The sequence below is a fragment of the Aedes aegypti genome, chromosome 3 (assembly GCF_002204515.2).
Source record: "Aedes aegypti strain LVP_AGWG chromosome 3, AaegL5.0 Primary Assembly, whole genome shotgun sequence".
Taxonomy (NCBI): Eukaryota; Metazoa; Arthropoda; class Insecta; order Diptera; family Culicidae; genus Aedes; species Aedes aegypti.
In genome coordinates, this window is record NC_035109.1 from 53,758,911 (window position 1) to 53,774,580 (window position 15,670).

The 15,670-nt window shown below is 38.5% G+C and overlaps 1 protein-coding gene across 2 annotated transcripts in view; it reads right to left on the bottom strand.

The window, feature by feature from the left end:
- The window catches only part of LOC5576751, a 58,934-nt gene extending 43,840 nt beyond the window's left edge, over positions 1-15,094 (bottom strand). Inside the window, exons 1-2 of one of the 2 annotated variants that reach the window (XM_021852663.1) lie at positions 14,679-15,094; positions 13,843-14,589 (exon numbers count right to left, since the gene is read on the bottom strand). In XM_021852663.1, coding sequence (XP_021708355.1) covers positions 13,843-14,589; positions 14,679-14,703 — 772 coding nt within the window. In that variant the 5' untranslated portion in view covers positions 14,704-15,094. The remainder of the gene's footprint in view (positions 1-13,842; positions 14,590-14,678) is intronic. The other variant, XM_021852664.1, reaches the window with a different exon arrangement.
- Between the last annotated feature and the right edge of the window lie 576 nt (positions 15,095-15,670).

Consider the following 15,670-nt stretch of genomic DNA (forward strand, 5'->3'; position numbering starts at 1 on the left):
GCGGATGAAATTCTGGATGATTTTTTTTATTTATTTTGATGAAATCCTAGGAGGAATTCATGGGCGAATCTCTGTAGAAATTTCAAGAGGAATTCTCGAACAATTCCCCGAAGGGATTTTGGAGATCCAAAACGATTCTCTGGAGATTCGAGAATAATTCATGTGGCGATTTTTTCTGGATGCATCCCTGAGAAAACTCATAAAGGAAACTCTTGAGGAGTCCCTATTGGGAATTCATGAAGTTATTTCTTGTAGAATCCCTAGATGAAATTCTCCAGGAGAATTTATGGAGCGATCCCGGAGAAAATCCCTGGAACAATTCCTAGAAGAATCTCGAGAAGTCTACCAGTGGAAATTCTGGAGGAATATTTGGAGTAATCCTTGAAGAAATCATCGTACTGTAACTTGAAGAAAGCCTTGAAGACATCTCAGTATGAATTCCTGTAGAGAATTTCCTGGAGAAACCCTTAGAGGAGTCCCCGACCAGATAGAAGAAGCAAGATTATAACAGAATGTGTTGCTCTGATGATTTTATTAAATATATCACCAGTTGTTATAAAACATATACCGTTAGTAGTTAAAATAACGAAAATTCTAGCAAAATTTACACCAAATACATTTAGAATACATATAACACATCTTATTAAAATGATAGGTAAATCATTACAGAACGTGTATCAGATATGTCACAACACAACAAAATCATTGCAAATTTTGTTTCTGTGCATAACTTTAGATGTTATTTATAACCAACTCACATGTGCAATATCAAAAATATAACAAATGCTGTAATAAATATGTTACGCAAAATGTGATAAGAACAAAGCCATCTTGATAACAAAATTATATCAACTTCTGTTATTTTTAACAGCTTTTGTTACAACATTTAAAAATTTTGATATGTGATTGTGGTCGGGTCTCTGAAAGAAATTTTGGATTTGGAGGAATATCAGGAGGAGTCCCGGAAGTAACCTCTGGAAAAGTTTCCTGAGGAATCCTTGGAGAAAGCTTTGTAAAGATTCAACTGGAGAAAGCTTTGGAGGAATCACTGGAGAAAATTCTGGCAGAAACTTCTTCAGAAACTGAAAAATATCGCTGCAAAAGTTTCTGAAACAATCCTTGGATGAACTTCTGGCAAAATTCCTGAACGAGTTGCTGAAAGTGTTTCTGGAGTCCTATCGTAGAGTCCTAGCGGTAGCGAACAGGGAATCTCAGGCAAATCGCTTGTGGTATTCCTGAAGAAATCGCTGTAAAGGTCCAAACGCACGCTACGCCTTTGGTGCTAAGCTGTTCTCTCTTTCAAGGGTTTTCAATATTTGCATATCAGCCAATAGAATAGTACTGATGTGTATAATATAAGTACCATAAAATGGCGTGTTAAGGTGAAGATGAATCGAAACCGAACTTCAAATTTTCAAGAGCATGGATCTGGAGAACCTAACATCCGTTTAAGTTGAAAACTTAATCGATTGGTCATCACCAGCGACTGACCAATCGATTAAGTTTTCAGCTTAAATAAATGTTTGGTTCTCCAGATCCGTGTTCTTGAAAATTTGAAGTTTGGCTTCGATTCATCTCCACCTTAAGGGATGAAAAAAAAATCTATTGAAATTTCGAGCAACTTTTATTGTGTCAATAACTGGAAAAAATACAGTCCTACCATTTTCCCGACGTGTATATCAAAAGCCAATTACAACGAAGACGATCCTACGGAAGATTCCTGAGATAATCATTAAACTGTGTGATTTTTGACGAAAATGCAGAATGGGGTGTTAAGGAATTTAAGCTTTGAAAATATAACTATACTTTGCCAACAGCAAAAAAATAAAATAAAATATTATTTTGCCAAATATCGTTGATGTGTCCCTTCTACTCTAAAGGTCTTGTTCAATCTAAAGATGATATTACCTCAATATAAATCTCTTATACATATTGCTTACATAGCCACCAGTGCATCACACAATAGTCTTGAAAAGATTTTTAATACTTATATACAGTATTCGTATCCTAGAACAATTCAGAGCAACCTTGTCGTGACTTGTCAGAAAAAGGATAATTTCAACAAGCTTTAAGTTTGAACAGGGCAAGTGTCCAATTTGCCTTTTAAATAAAACAACACACCAAATAACGGATTTGCATGTAACATTCAGTGGCATGATCGAAAAAATCATAACGATATGTTCCCAATATAGAGCAGAAATCGCACATACTATATCACCATATGCGTTTATTCAAGTTGATATGATAAAACTGAACAACTGAGAATCTATTTACTTTTACTATTTACTTGAAGATCCGTATGAACAAAGATGTTCTCGGCTAGTGAACTACCTTAGACCTAATTTGAAATTTTAGGCATGAACGAAAATTTTGGATTCCTTCCTGATTATAACTTTTTTTATACAAGAGGCAACACTATTACGATCATCCACCACACCATACTTTTTTTGTTGGAAGAAAGCTATCCTCAAATTAGGCTATTTCTTATTCCAGGCTAAATTCTAGCCAATGCCATAGAACTTTCTTGGAGAATTGCTTCAAGGAATTCCACATAGATTGCTCAGAAGTTCTTCTTGAAATTCTTAAGATATTTTTCCAGATATTCCTTCAATACTTCTCAATGAACTCTTGAAAGATTTCCTCCAGAAGCTCCTCATCTCCAAGATTCTCTAAAAATTGTTAGAGAATTACTTTCAGTCTTAAATATTTCTAAAAATAGCATTTGGATTTCCTAGAACTATTTCAGGAATGCTTATAAAAATATTTTTCAGGATAACATAATTTTTTTTCCAAATTGTTCTAATTTTTTTTCTTAGAATATCTATGATATTCACACTGTTGAAATTAGTTGATTGTTTTTTGTACGTGGATTTTTATTACGATTTTGATCGATTTTGCTCAAGGCAAGGCCGTGTTTGCTTGCACAAAATGCAGGGATGAGCTAAACGGCAGAAGCATTCGTGCGTACATTGGCGATCAAGCCCATCGCAATGTATCTCCAACCGCAAGTGCAGATAATATCAATACACAGATACAGCAGCTGTCTGGTATTGTTGCGGAGCTAAGCAGGAAAGTAGATAACATTGCGAACATCTCTACACCAAAACTTCCTGTTGTCCGTGAAATGAGAACGCCCGTTTGGCCGGGGTTAGGCATGAAGCGCCGCCGTGGGGAAAACGGCCAATCATTGGCTCCTGCTGCTGATCGAGGCACTGGCGCCATGGACTTCAGTGATCTATCCATTCCCTTTATCACACCTGCCGCTTCACCTCCTAAGTTCTGGCTGTATCTCTCGGGATTTCAACCAAAAATCAGTGACGATGACGTGCAAAAGATTGTTGCGCGATGTCTAGATTTGAGAGATCCTTTTGAGGTCATCCGTCTAGTACCGAAAGGTGCAGATACCAAGAACATGAGTTTCATCTCGTTCAAAATCGGCCTTGAACTAGCTCTCAAACAGCAAGCCCTCGATGCAGCACGTTGGCCTACCGGCTTGATGTTCAGAGAATTTGTGGATTTTTCAAAAAACAGACGTCCACTATCCTTCGCCCGCGAGCCGCCAGCAGTTACCCCTACTCAGGAGCAACCAACGGGGAATCCAGAAACTATTGTTTGAACACACCGCGATGCTTGGAGGAAGGTGGGAGCCCAAGGGCTCTCACCAGAGGCGAGTATTTTGATGTTTTTACGTCTTCACCTGCATTAAATCAATGTACATTGCAGCGAATCCCTGACCACGACTCCGATATTATGGTTTATTACCAAAATGTACGAGGATTGCGGACGAAGATTGACGATGTTTTTCTGGCTGCCCATGACTGCGAATTTGATGTGTTAATATTCACGGAAACTGGACTAGACGACTGCATCACCTTGTTGCAACTGTTTGGAACGACTTACAACGTTTTTCGCTGCGATCGTTGCCCTCGGAACAGCAATAAATCTCGGTTTGGTGGCGTTTTGATTGCTGTGGCTGAGCAGTACACTAGCTGTAAAGTCGATACAACGAGTGCACAGAATTTGGAACAAATTTCTGTCTCGACGAATATAAAAGGCAAAAAGTTATCCTTATGCGCTGTTTACATCCCACCTGATCGTAGCCAGGATCTGAGCGTCATCAACGAGCATATCGCATCCGTGCAAGAATTGTGCAACAACTGTTCGGCAAACGAAACTGTGCTCATTTGTGGTGATTTCAATCAAACACGCATGCGCTGGGTTAGAAATGACACGGGAATAATTTGTGGTGGTTCACTGTTGCCACCGACTAGCCATACATTATTGGACGGTTTAGGACAACGCAATCTCGAGACCAATTTGCTCGGTCGTACACTTGACCTTGTTTTTTTTTTTCTTCACACAGATGTTGATGAAGCCCTCTCGTCTACGGTTGGTGATAGAATAGCGGTTCGCCCACTTAATTATCGATTGATAGATTTTCCTGGTCTATCTGATCATCTCAACAATATTGACTGGACATCATTGTTTGCATCGAAGGAAGTTGACGATATGGCGGAATGTTTTTGTGGCGAAATTAATTGGTGGCTTGAAACGAATGTACCCCGTGTAAGACCATCCTTCACTCCAGCATGGAGCTCTTCACGGCTTCGCCAGTTGAAACGGGAACGAAACGCATGTCAACGTAAACTGCAACGGCGGCGAACCAATGCCAATGCTCGTATCTTCCATCGCGCTGTTAATGCATATCGTCATCTAAATGCTAGCTTATACAAATCGTATGTGCTCAGAATGCAATCCAGTCTACGCAGCAATCCCCGAGGTTTTTGGAATTTCGTTAATTCAAAACGGAAAACGTCATCGATACCATCAAACGTATATTTTGGTAATGCGACCGCTTCGTCGTCTTTGGAGTCTTGCGAGCTATTTGCGAGGCACTTTGCAAGCGTTTTTTCGAGCCATGTCACTTCGCAACAAGAGGCGGAGAATGTAGCGTCAAACGTACCCTGTGATTTGGTTGAATTCGGTATTTTCGTCATCACTCCGGAAATGGTCGTAAAAGCGGCAAAGAAATTAAAGAGTACTTTTTCTCCTGGACCTGACGGATTGCCTGCAGTTGTTATTCGCCGTTGCATCACTGTTTTGGCAAGGCCGTTGAGTGATATTTTTAATCGATCGTTTGAACAAGCTAAGTTTCCATACATATGGAAGCAATCATTTATGTGTCCCATCTTCAAGAATGGTGACCGTGGCATAACCAGTTTGTCAGCTTCTTCGAGGGTGTTTGGGATAATCGTTAGCGGCGCAATATTGGAACGCACCAAGAACTATATCTCCTTTGACCAGCATGGGTTTATGCCAAGGAGATCCGTCACAACGAACTTGCTGAGCTTCACATCCAAATGCATAGCTAGCATGGAAGCAAGAGCGCAAATGGATGTAATATATACGGATCTCAAAGCTGCGTTCGACAAAATTGATCATACTAACCTTCTATGCAAGTTATCTCGACTCGGCTTTTCGTCGCAACTGGTATGCTGGTTGAACTCATATCTTTTTGGGAGAGTTCTACGAGTGAAACTTGATAACGTCGTGTCGACATCGTTCTCGAATAAATCGGGTGTTCCGCAAGGAAGTAATTTGGGACCGCTACTATTCGCACTATTTTTCAATGACGTTGCACTGTTTTTGGAAGATGGCAGCAAGCTAGTTTATGCGGACGATTTCAATGGTCTCATGGTGTTTGAGAATCGAACGAGTGCAGAAACGTTTTGTCCGCATGGCGTTACGGAATTTACCGCCACCATATCCGGAGAGGTGTCAATTGTTAGGATTGGACACGTTGCAAAGTCGACGGAGAATTCAACAAGCGGTGATAATTGCAAAACTCATCAATGGAGAAATTGATTCCCCAGAGCTGCGTGGAATGCTCAACTTCCGTGTCCCGAGCAGATCGCTGCGGAATACAACCCTGCTCGAACAAAGATTTCACAGAACCCTGTTTGGTTACAATGAACCGATGGCAGCATGTATTCGAACGTTTAGCATAGTGGAAGATCTATTCGATTTCGATGAGAATATTGATAAATTTGCTGGAAAATTCAACCGCTCAAGACTCTTTTGACTCTTTGTAATAGTTTATTTTATTATTTGACATGTTTTGTAATGTTTTGTGATGAGATGTATTGTGATATGATGTCTAATTGTGTTTGTATTTAATTTTGTAAGTTTAACCAGTTAAGTTTGTGTAGACTATAAAGTCCGATAAACAGAATACCTAATAAATAAATAAATAAATAAATAAATAAATAATTCTTTTTCAATGATTCGTTATAGTTAATATTTTAGGATTTCGATATGAATTACCCCTAGTTTTTCTCCCCGAAAAAAATATCTAAATATTCTTATCAGAATGCATTCAGGGCTTGAACAATGCGCTGATTAGAAGGTTTCTAATGTTTCTCTTGTACTTGTCGTACCTTCAGCAATGCTCCGAGGAACTCTTCTAAGAATTCATCTACGAGTATCTCTAAGTAATATCACAAATTGTCAATCAATAGATTATCAAGATTATTTCAAATGATATTCCTGAAATTTCTGCGTTTCAATGATTTTCTGGATTACTAAAAATTATCGAAGAACTTTGAGAATCATCCTCAGAATTTCTGGAGAATTTTCTGGGTCCTGGTTCCTTACTCGAGTGGTTAGAGTCTACGGCTGCAAAGCAAAGCCATGCTGAAGGTGTATTGATTTAGCATGATCAATTACTTTGCAGACAATAAACTCGTTTGATGTTGTAGTATTGATATTTTTTCCCTGACCTCAAGTGAAATTCCCTGATTTTCCCTGACTTTCCAGGTCAAAAATAAATTCCCTGACATTCCCTGACTTTCCAGGTTTTTCCAGGTAGTCGACACCCTGCCCTCCCTCTCCCAACATAATCCCTTACGTAGATAACCGCCCCTTAACACATGCCCACGAAGCCTAAAAAGTTGTCCAAAATGAGCTCGGAAATATTCTTATATTATTATTGTTCATCTAGGCCCAGGGTAGTGCTTAAAAGAATCAATAGCTACAAAACCATCTCAAATAAGATAATCATTCCTATTTCCAAACTTTTCACCTATTTTATGGAACAACTTTTGAAAATATTATCATGAAAACACATGAATCAGTTTTCATCTACATTTTCCAATCAATTTCACCAAATATTGAGATAAGTCATTTTTGGTGATATTCAGTGACTTACGAAATAGATCCCTTAACTTAACATTGCAGGTTATCTTCACGGAACAACCTAAAACTATATTGAAATGTATTACGACATAAATCGGATAAGTTTAGTAACTAGTTACTAAGTTAGAATAGATAATTCCTTAACACCCCACTTATTTTCAAAACGAGACTTTTTTCACAAAAGTTCATAAAAATCGAAACCCAGATGTAATTTTAAAACTTTTTTGTCTCTACTATGATCTCAATTAAATTTACTTATATTCTACATTACTCGCGATTTTTTCTTAAATATATTTCATGGTTTTGTAGATGAATGTGTTTAGTCCATAAAATTCGAACAAAAATGTTTTGAAACGCTTTCAATATCTAGAAGTCACACTACAATATTGATAGACAGCACCTATTACATAATGCAGCTCACAATCCTCCGAACAAATCGAGCATTTCAGATAACTTATATATCGACTTTCAACGTTTCTGTGATTTGTCAAACTAGATTGAGAAGTTCAATCCCTTCAAACCCCACGTGTCCTTAACACTCCATTTTACGGTACACGAATTAACGATAACTTTTTTTCCGGATGTTTTGGGTTTCCGGAACCAGGTATGAATACAACAGACATGGTGTTAATATATCTATTTATAGTCCACGTGAATACATTTTCAATCATGTAAAACCGTTTCAGATTATTTCATTGGTTACGAAATTTAGGGTAAATGATGGCTTCGGCACCCTGAGGGTATTTTTGGCAGCACTAACTTATTGTCCTTATTATTATTTATCTACGGAACAAGAGTTAACTTCAATGTACTCAACATATTCCTTGAACTATAATCTTCCATGTGAATCTCATCTTTCACAAAAAATATTATATAACATGGGTTTAATCATTAAATGAAATGAATCCTTACGAAATTATCGTCATTCGTGAGCTGCCGAATAAAACAACACAAGAAAAGCTTTAGAAAAACTCACCACTTTAAACGGTGCAATTCTCCGTTCCAATTCCAATTTTTCTACAAAAGCTACGCACCGATCACTTATGCACTATTGAACTTTCGATTTGTATATAAAGCACTCGAAAATACCTAATTTTAATGCTCCAAATCACAAATTAAAATTAATGCACTTTGCTTTCCTCGACAATCACTATTTATTACTGGACAAGGTCGCCAGGAAACCATATTCAATTGGGCTGAATATTTTATTCAAAATTTAAATTCATAGAAAAGTCGAACACAACTAATAAATTTATTGGAATTAGGCAACAAAGCATGCATTGGTAAGAATTTAGGCTATAAATGTTTTTCTTATCTGCGTATTGTAGCGCATAAACATCAATATACTGAGAAACATATAAAATATACGTCTTTTAATAGGTTAATTATTTTGGCAACACTCCTGTTGTTCTACAGGCATTTCGCAACTACGAAGCAAAAAGAGATTCCACAAAGCACTCGCACCAACGGAAAACCTCGTCAGGAACTGTCATCGTGTGCGTGAAAAAAAGCAAAAAACATCTCTCCTTGTTTTTCTCACAGAAAACCGAAGAAAACACCAGCAGCTTCGTAGTCGCGAATCAGAGGATGATGTTAATGTGTCAAGTCATAAGTGAATTGATTGGCAAAGGGTATATTCTGATTTTCTCATACACTGAGAAAAATATGAACGCAAATAAATTTTACTGGCAAAGTTTGGATTTTGATCTCAATAAGCCGATCGGACCAATATTCGGAGAGTGCTAATCATAAACCAACAAAAAATCGTGAAACATCGCAACCGGATTTTTTTTTAATGTTACCATTCACTCTCTAGGTAACAACATGATAATAGAGCATTCAAGAGCAGCAACCTTCACAGACCGCAACCATATCGAGCCATTCAGTGAATAGTTCAATTCACGGTGAAATTATTTACCTTTCGCATTTAAAGAAATTTGAAAACAACTGGGCAAGTACCGTCGTTGGGGGTGAGATTTGGTCAAAAATGCGTAAGTCCTCATTTATTTTTAAGCAACTTTCGCAATTCGCATGATATATTCTGCTAAATATGAGAATACTTTACAAATGCTGAACAAATGATTGAAATTTGATTATTTTCATTTAAATAGGAAACGTATGAAAATTGGCCCAAACTCACCCCTTCGAGGGGGTGACATTAGGCCAAACAAACTACACTCAGAAAAGTGAACTATCGATAAACATAGGTACCCCTTATAAAAATTCGCCACGAGACATCGGATTGAAATTCATAAATTTACGTTATAAAACCAAAATTTGAAAACAAAAATAATTTTCGCGGCATCCTGGAATCGAACCAAGAACCTTGCGATCGATAAGCTCGTGCGCACTCCCCTTGTCTATGGACGCCTTAAGGGTGGTGCTAAAACGATACATACAGCTTTCGTATTGCAATAATCGTTCCATCATTCTTAAGGCAAAATATATGAATTTCTATAGTCCAGTTCGCTGCGTGTAGAATTGATACGCAATAAGAACAAATCAAGAATATCTTGTTCCTTTCAAGTTTTTTAGGGCTTTCCAATATGATGGACGATATGTTGAACAGGAATGTGAGATTTCAAAATAGTATTCGTCCATCTTAAAGCGAGATTATCTGTGAAGCCTCAAAAGTGACAATTTAAAGAGGCCTTTTTTAAGCTTTTTTTCGATGATTTATACAGCTTCGCGACTAAAAATGGGTAAACCAACGTGCGAAGTTTGATTTTTGACCAACTTCGCCGAGTCGCGAGTTGCTTCTCTTTATTGCGCATCTATGCCCTCCACCGTGTGCATTATGCGCACTATTGAGAATCGAGTTGCGACGCGGCGAAGTTGGTCAAAAATCAAACTTCGCACGTTGGTTAACCCATTTTTCAACGCGAAGCAGTATATTAAAAATAAACTACTAGTTCCATGAATCTAATATTTTGATGGTTCAGTCAACCTTCGTTCGTTGTGCTAAACCTGTAGCCCACTTAGTGCAAGACTTTGACTAATCGGACTGAGTTTCGAGCTGTCAAATAACATAAAACAAAAAAAAAACGGAGCTACCTACCAACAATGATAAATTGCGTGTTATGTCATAAAATGACGTTTGCTTTCGTTTTAGGTGGGCTATAGCCCAACTAACGGGAGCCCAATTGAAACGTAGCCCACTTAAAGATAGTGCAACGAACGAAAATCAACTGTAGTTGTAGATAATTTGAAGGATTACCACGGTTACTATATTGAGAAGGTGATATATTCCGAAAACTGACAACTACTTGATGACGTCATTCCTATCCATCTCAAACAAATATGTGAAAAAAATGATCTAATAGTCCTGATGGTATATCTTCTATATAAATAAAAATGGAATGGTGTTTGTATGTCACGAAATGGCTCACGAACGGGGCAACGGATTTGGATGATTCTTTTTCCATTTTGTTCGTCAAGGGTTCCGACGTGTTTGTGTGTATAAAAGTTCCAGGATGTTCACCGGGAAAGTAGGAAAAACGGGACTGAACGGAACTGTCATTTTTTATGGGACGATTCATAACGGTTTTCAACAGCCTACTTAATGGCAAGACGAAGTTTGCCGGGACCACTATTAGTACAATAGAAGTGACGTCACATGTTTACAACCAAATTCGAGTTTACACCAGTAAAAAGCCTGCCTTGTTAATTGTTATGCCGTGAGGAATACTACATTAAAGCCTGATTCGCTGCTGACAAGTAATTTCTCGGCCTATCTTGATGCATGGCAAATTTCTGCAAGGAATCGATCAAGAACGCGCTTTTTTTCTGATCGCAGTACGCAGTTGAAAAGAACTGTCAGTTCAAATGGGAGTCGCTGTAGAAAATTTCTGCAAGGAATCGGCGAGAAATTTCTTTAGCGATTCCTTTTCAGTAGCAAATCAGGCTTAAAGGTTTTTTTTAATATTCCCAATGCTTGCTGAGATATTTCAGATTATAATTTGGCATGTCACCCTCGACGACAGTTCCTGTAAACTTTGACAGGCACTAGTGCCGTTGTTTTCGATTCTTTCAAAGGAGCGGAAACCAGTGTGTAGCAAGTGGTGAGTACAGTCGTCGGCACTAATCATAGGACGGTGTATCCTGGGAGGGAGGCACCGATACTACACACGAAATATAAGACAACGTTATTTTGAACTGCAAGATAACTCAAGTATGCCAACAACAATCAAGGCAGGCTTCGAGAAATTCGGTAGTTTCCTTATGTTGTGCACCTTCGATCTTTCCTGACAAACATGAAAAAAGGGCCAAAGTTTTCTATGCACTAAATATTCATTTTGAATTGAATTGATTTTTATTCGATTTCTATCACTTTTGAAGAAATACGAAAATGTGTTTTAACCAGTTACCCGCTTTTTTCATATTAGTCCAATGTTTGAGATCTGGGCTCACAGTGACAGTTCGTGACAGCGGAATCTCGGCTCACTATGACGTACAGAAATTTTGTATTGGTTTCTCCCTTCCAGGGTGTGTCCATCTTTTTCTCTTTTGTGATTTCTTCCTTTAGTGACGACAAAAGTCATGCGTGTTGTTTGTAGGGTTACCACATTTGCTCTTACCGAAAAGAGTACATTTTTTCGAACTCTATAAAAGAGTACTGAAGAGTACACTTAGCCTAATAGCTTAAAATTCTGTAAATGCGCTTTTTACTAACGTGTTTACCTGAATTTCCTTGTTCTGATAATTTTTGTATAATTTTTAATCTCAAGTAGTTGCTCACATTAATTTTAATGACATTGATTCTAAGTGAATAAATTTGTTCATTTTTTTTTTATAAGAAAGCCGTTCAAATTTTGGCAATATTATAGTCTATCAATTTTTTTTATAGTAAATACTAAGTATGATCTATACCAAACGTAGAACAATATTGGTTTGTACAAGAAACTTGAACTGAGAATAACGCTTTTTCAAACGTTGAATCTCAAAAGAATCTCGAGTATTGTCATTAAATTAAGTTTTTCTAGTGAATTGTTGAAGCAATATAGAAGACGTAAGCTTGATTAGTTTAATAGCTTATTTTCCTCTTCTAGGCACCATATTTTAAAGTTAAATCCTTCCATTTCCACAGCTGTGTTCAACCATTGGACCATTGGAAAACGACGTGCTGATAAAAGTGCCTGAGCAAAAGTTGTTCCCAATAGTTCAAAACTAAATCAATAATCAATAATGAGCTATAAACTAAAAATCAATAGTTAGCTAATTATTTAACAATAGTTTTACCGTTAGGTCACTTATATCTATATTTAGAGAGATATATGAGCTTATGAATGTTTGATGATCATTATTGAGCTAATCGTACCGATTCGAATCAGCTATAATTTTACGAAAATCGTTGGATCCTTGTTTTCATGGGAAATATCCGGTTTCTTCAATATATGATTTGATTTGTTCGGCAATCGTCAGTGATAACTAGAAAAGAGTACAATTGAGCCCATTTAGCAAAAAGAATAGTACACAAATTTTTAAGACAAAAAAGAGTACATGTACTCTAAAAAGAGTACGTCTGGTAACCCTATAACAATGCGGACGGATGGTGTGGATCAGGAGCAAAAAAAGGGATAATATTCCGACACTTATTTTAAATCAACATCCAGCGGTGGCAGTAACGCGCAGACAATATTACGCGCAATTCAAACGCAATTCTGAAATTCAAATTATCCAATAATTGCGTTCCGTGGATTTTCCTTGCAGAGCACTACATTATGAATCAATTGACAATGACGTCACGCTGCAAGTTCTTGGTTGGTTGGTTCTTGGAATCGCACCTGCTGCAACTTTTAAGTTTATAACTATGGCATGTCAATTTTCACAGCCGAAATGCTGCCACAGTGAGACTTGATACAAAAAATATTCGATGAAATAAATGGAAACAAAATTAGGCAGCGTCCATTTATGAGGTAACGCTAAACTGTTCAATTTTCGACTCCCTTCCCCCTCCGTAACTGTCTATGTATGAAAAAAAAAATATGTATGAGCCGCACCATTTGAGTTTACTTCCCATCCCCCTAGAGCGTTACGTAATGAGTGGACGGCGCCTTAGTCTGCACAAATTAAGTGGCGTTGTGCATTCAATTTGATTCTCTGTTACTGTATTTATAACTGCAACGCTGTTTTCAGTGTAATCTGTATTTTTCTGCATTGGCCCTTTCAACGAATAGAACATAATGAGCGATGTGAATTTCAGTCATTGTCAACACATGCGAAAAATAACCAATACATTAGCTAGTTTTTGTACAGTTTTGGGTTGCCGAAGAGAACATTTTGTTTGCCGACAATAGTAATTGCATTGTCGATAAAAGTACAAGTGCCTCGTGACTTTGGCGAGGAAAAGCAGATGATTTAGAGAACAAAATAGTGTTTTGTGTATAATAACCAATGAATAAAGAGTGCTCAAGTGTGTTTCAAGTGTCTCCTGCTAATTCTTGTGCTTAATTGTTGTGTATAATTGCCTTTTTAAAAGTCCAGCTGCTTAGATTGCCGAGAACACGTTCCCCTAGGTCGCCAAAGTTAGAGTCTCCAAATTAGACATGTGTGCCTTCAGTCATACAATTTACCGGTCAAAAACGACCCTCAGTTCTAATTTGTAACTTTCTGTTAGAAGAACTAAATAAGCCCTGCTTTAACACTCACCAGTTTTTCCATAATCTAAAACATCCGAACAAGCGTTCCTGTACACATACTGCCGATTATCACTAGCCTCCTCATCGCCATAGTCCAATGCGTCATCTTCGTACTCCGAACACCAGGAGTACCTTCCCTTCGCTCCCATCTGCTGCTTGTTCTTGCTGGCACCCATTTTGTACGTTATGAATCCATGCTCAATATGAATGTTATCCGTTTTCGTATTCTTCAGAATGTCCTCGTGAAAGGAAACTCTCTTCTTCGGGGTTTTGCTCACCAGCGGTGCCGTCTTCTTCACCCTTCTCCTATACACGATGTTTTCCGTGTCGAATGTCGAGCAAGTGCTGGAAATCATCTCGTCCGGTATCTGACTGCTGGTCATGGCCTGTTCCACCTCTTCCCCACCTCCAATCGCTTCGTCCATCTTCTGAACATCGATCTCGACAAACTTGCCCAGCTCTTCCTTCACGGGACTTTCCAGATCCGGCCTGCCATTGTTGTTGTTCTGTAGGTTCGTTGCCTCGAAATCGAACCCTCCGGCACTCGAGATCATTGACTCGTTCAGGCCACTCGACTCCGAGTCCAGCAATTGGACCCCGGAATCACTCGGAGTCGTATCATCCAGAATGCTCGCTATACTACTGGTCATGGCCGCGGCCATCGGTCCGTCTACCAGCTTTTCATCGACTTTGTCGCCGCTTCCTGCTGGGTTGTTGTTATTGTTATTGCCAACCACCTTCAGCACTTCCGGATTATCTAAAAAGGAAAATCGAGAATGAGTAATCTACGCAGTTAACTACCCCATAATTCTGGAAAAAAAAAACCAAGAAATTATTCCTACTTACCAGGTTTCAACACAAGCACCTCCATAATCGCTAAAAGAAACGCAATCTACAAAGTCGCAAAATCCTCCCTGCAGGGGAAAATTTTCGCCTCGTCCTTCTATCAAAAACAGCCCGTGTATCGATTTTTCCTTTGTCGCCTTTGAATGAAGCAGCAGCTGGAGTGCTGCTACTCCTGTGAAGGACCCACTTCCTGGTTTATTTTCCCTGGCGCTGACGGCTGCTATTCACATTTCTTCGTTCGGAAAACATTTTCCACACTTTCAGCAATGGAGCAACGCGCACGACGGAACTGTTTCCGGGCTGGAAATGGTGAATTTTCGCGATTTTACTCGACAGGACACTGATTCAATGCAAGGACGACGACCAGGCCATTTTCGTTTCGATTTTTCTTCGCGAATGAAAAAGACGAAAAATGATGCAAACCTTTTGACAGTTCTGTTTTTCTATCAGGGTTGCGCAAATATGAAAATTTTAGTACACCGCAGAGGGATCGGTAAACCGGGAATTTTTTTTCCGGGAGTTTGGGATTTCACGGAAAAGCAACATATTCGCTGTCGCGAATCCTAATAAAAATATTTTATGTATATTGCGATTTTCACCACTTTAGTGATCTGAATTTCGTCTTTCTCAGATTTCGCCTTCGATTTCTCTACCCCTTTTCGATCACCGCCGCCAATGCAATTATCCTGATATTCATGACAGTTTTCTCCGGCCGGCTCATCAGCTGGTCTTGTTCACACAACAAAACCAGCTGACCTTCCGATGTTTACTGTCATCGTCATTGTTCTCGTACTCTAGCTGGTCGTGTTCTCGTGTCAAAGTCAGCTGGTAGGGACTGAAATCAAGGATGAAAGGTGAATGGTGTTTGAAAATGTACCATCGGTACTTTTTGGCAGCTTCTCAATTTCGTCATGAAAGTCTAATCATTTCAATTATTGCGCATTTCTTTCACCACTGGACTAACGCAGAAGTTTTTACAAGTGCGGGAACGC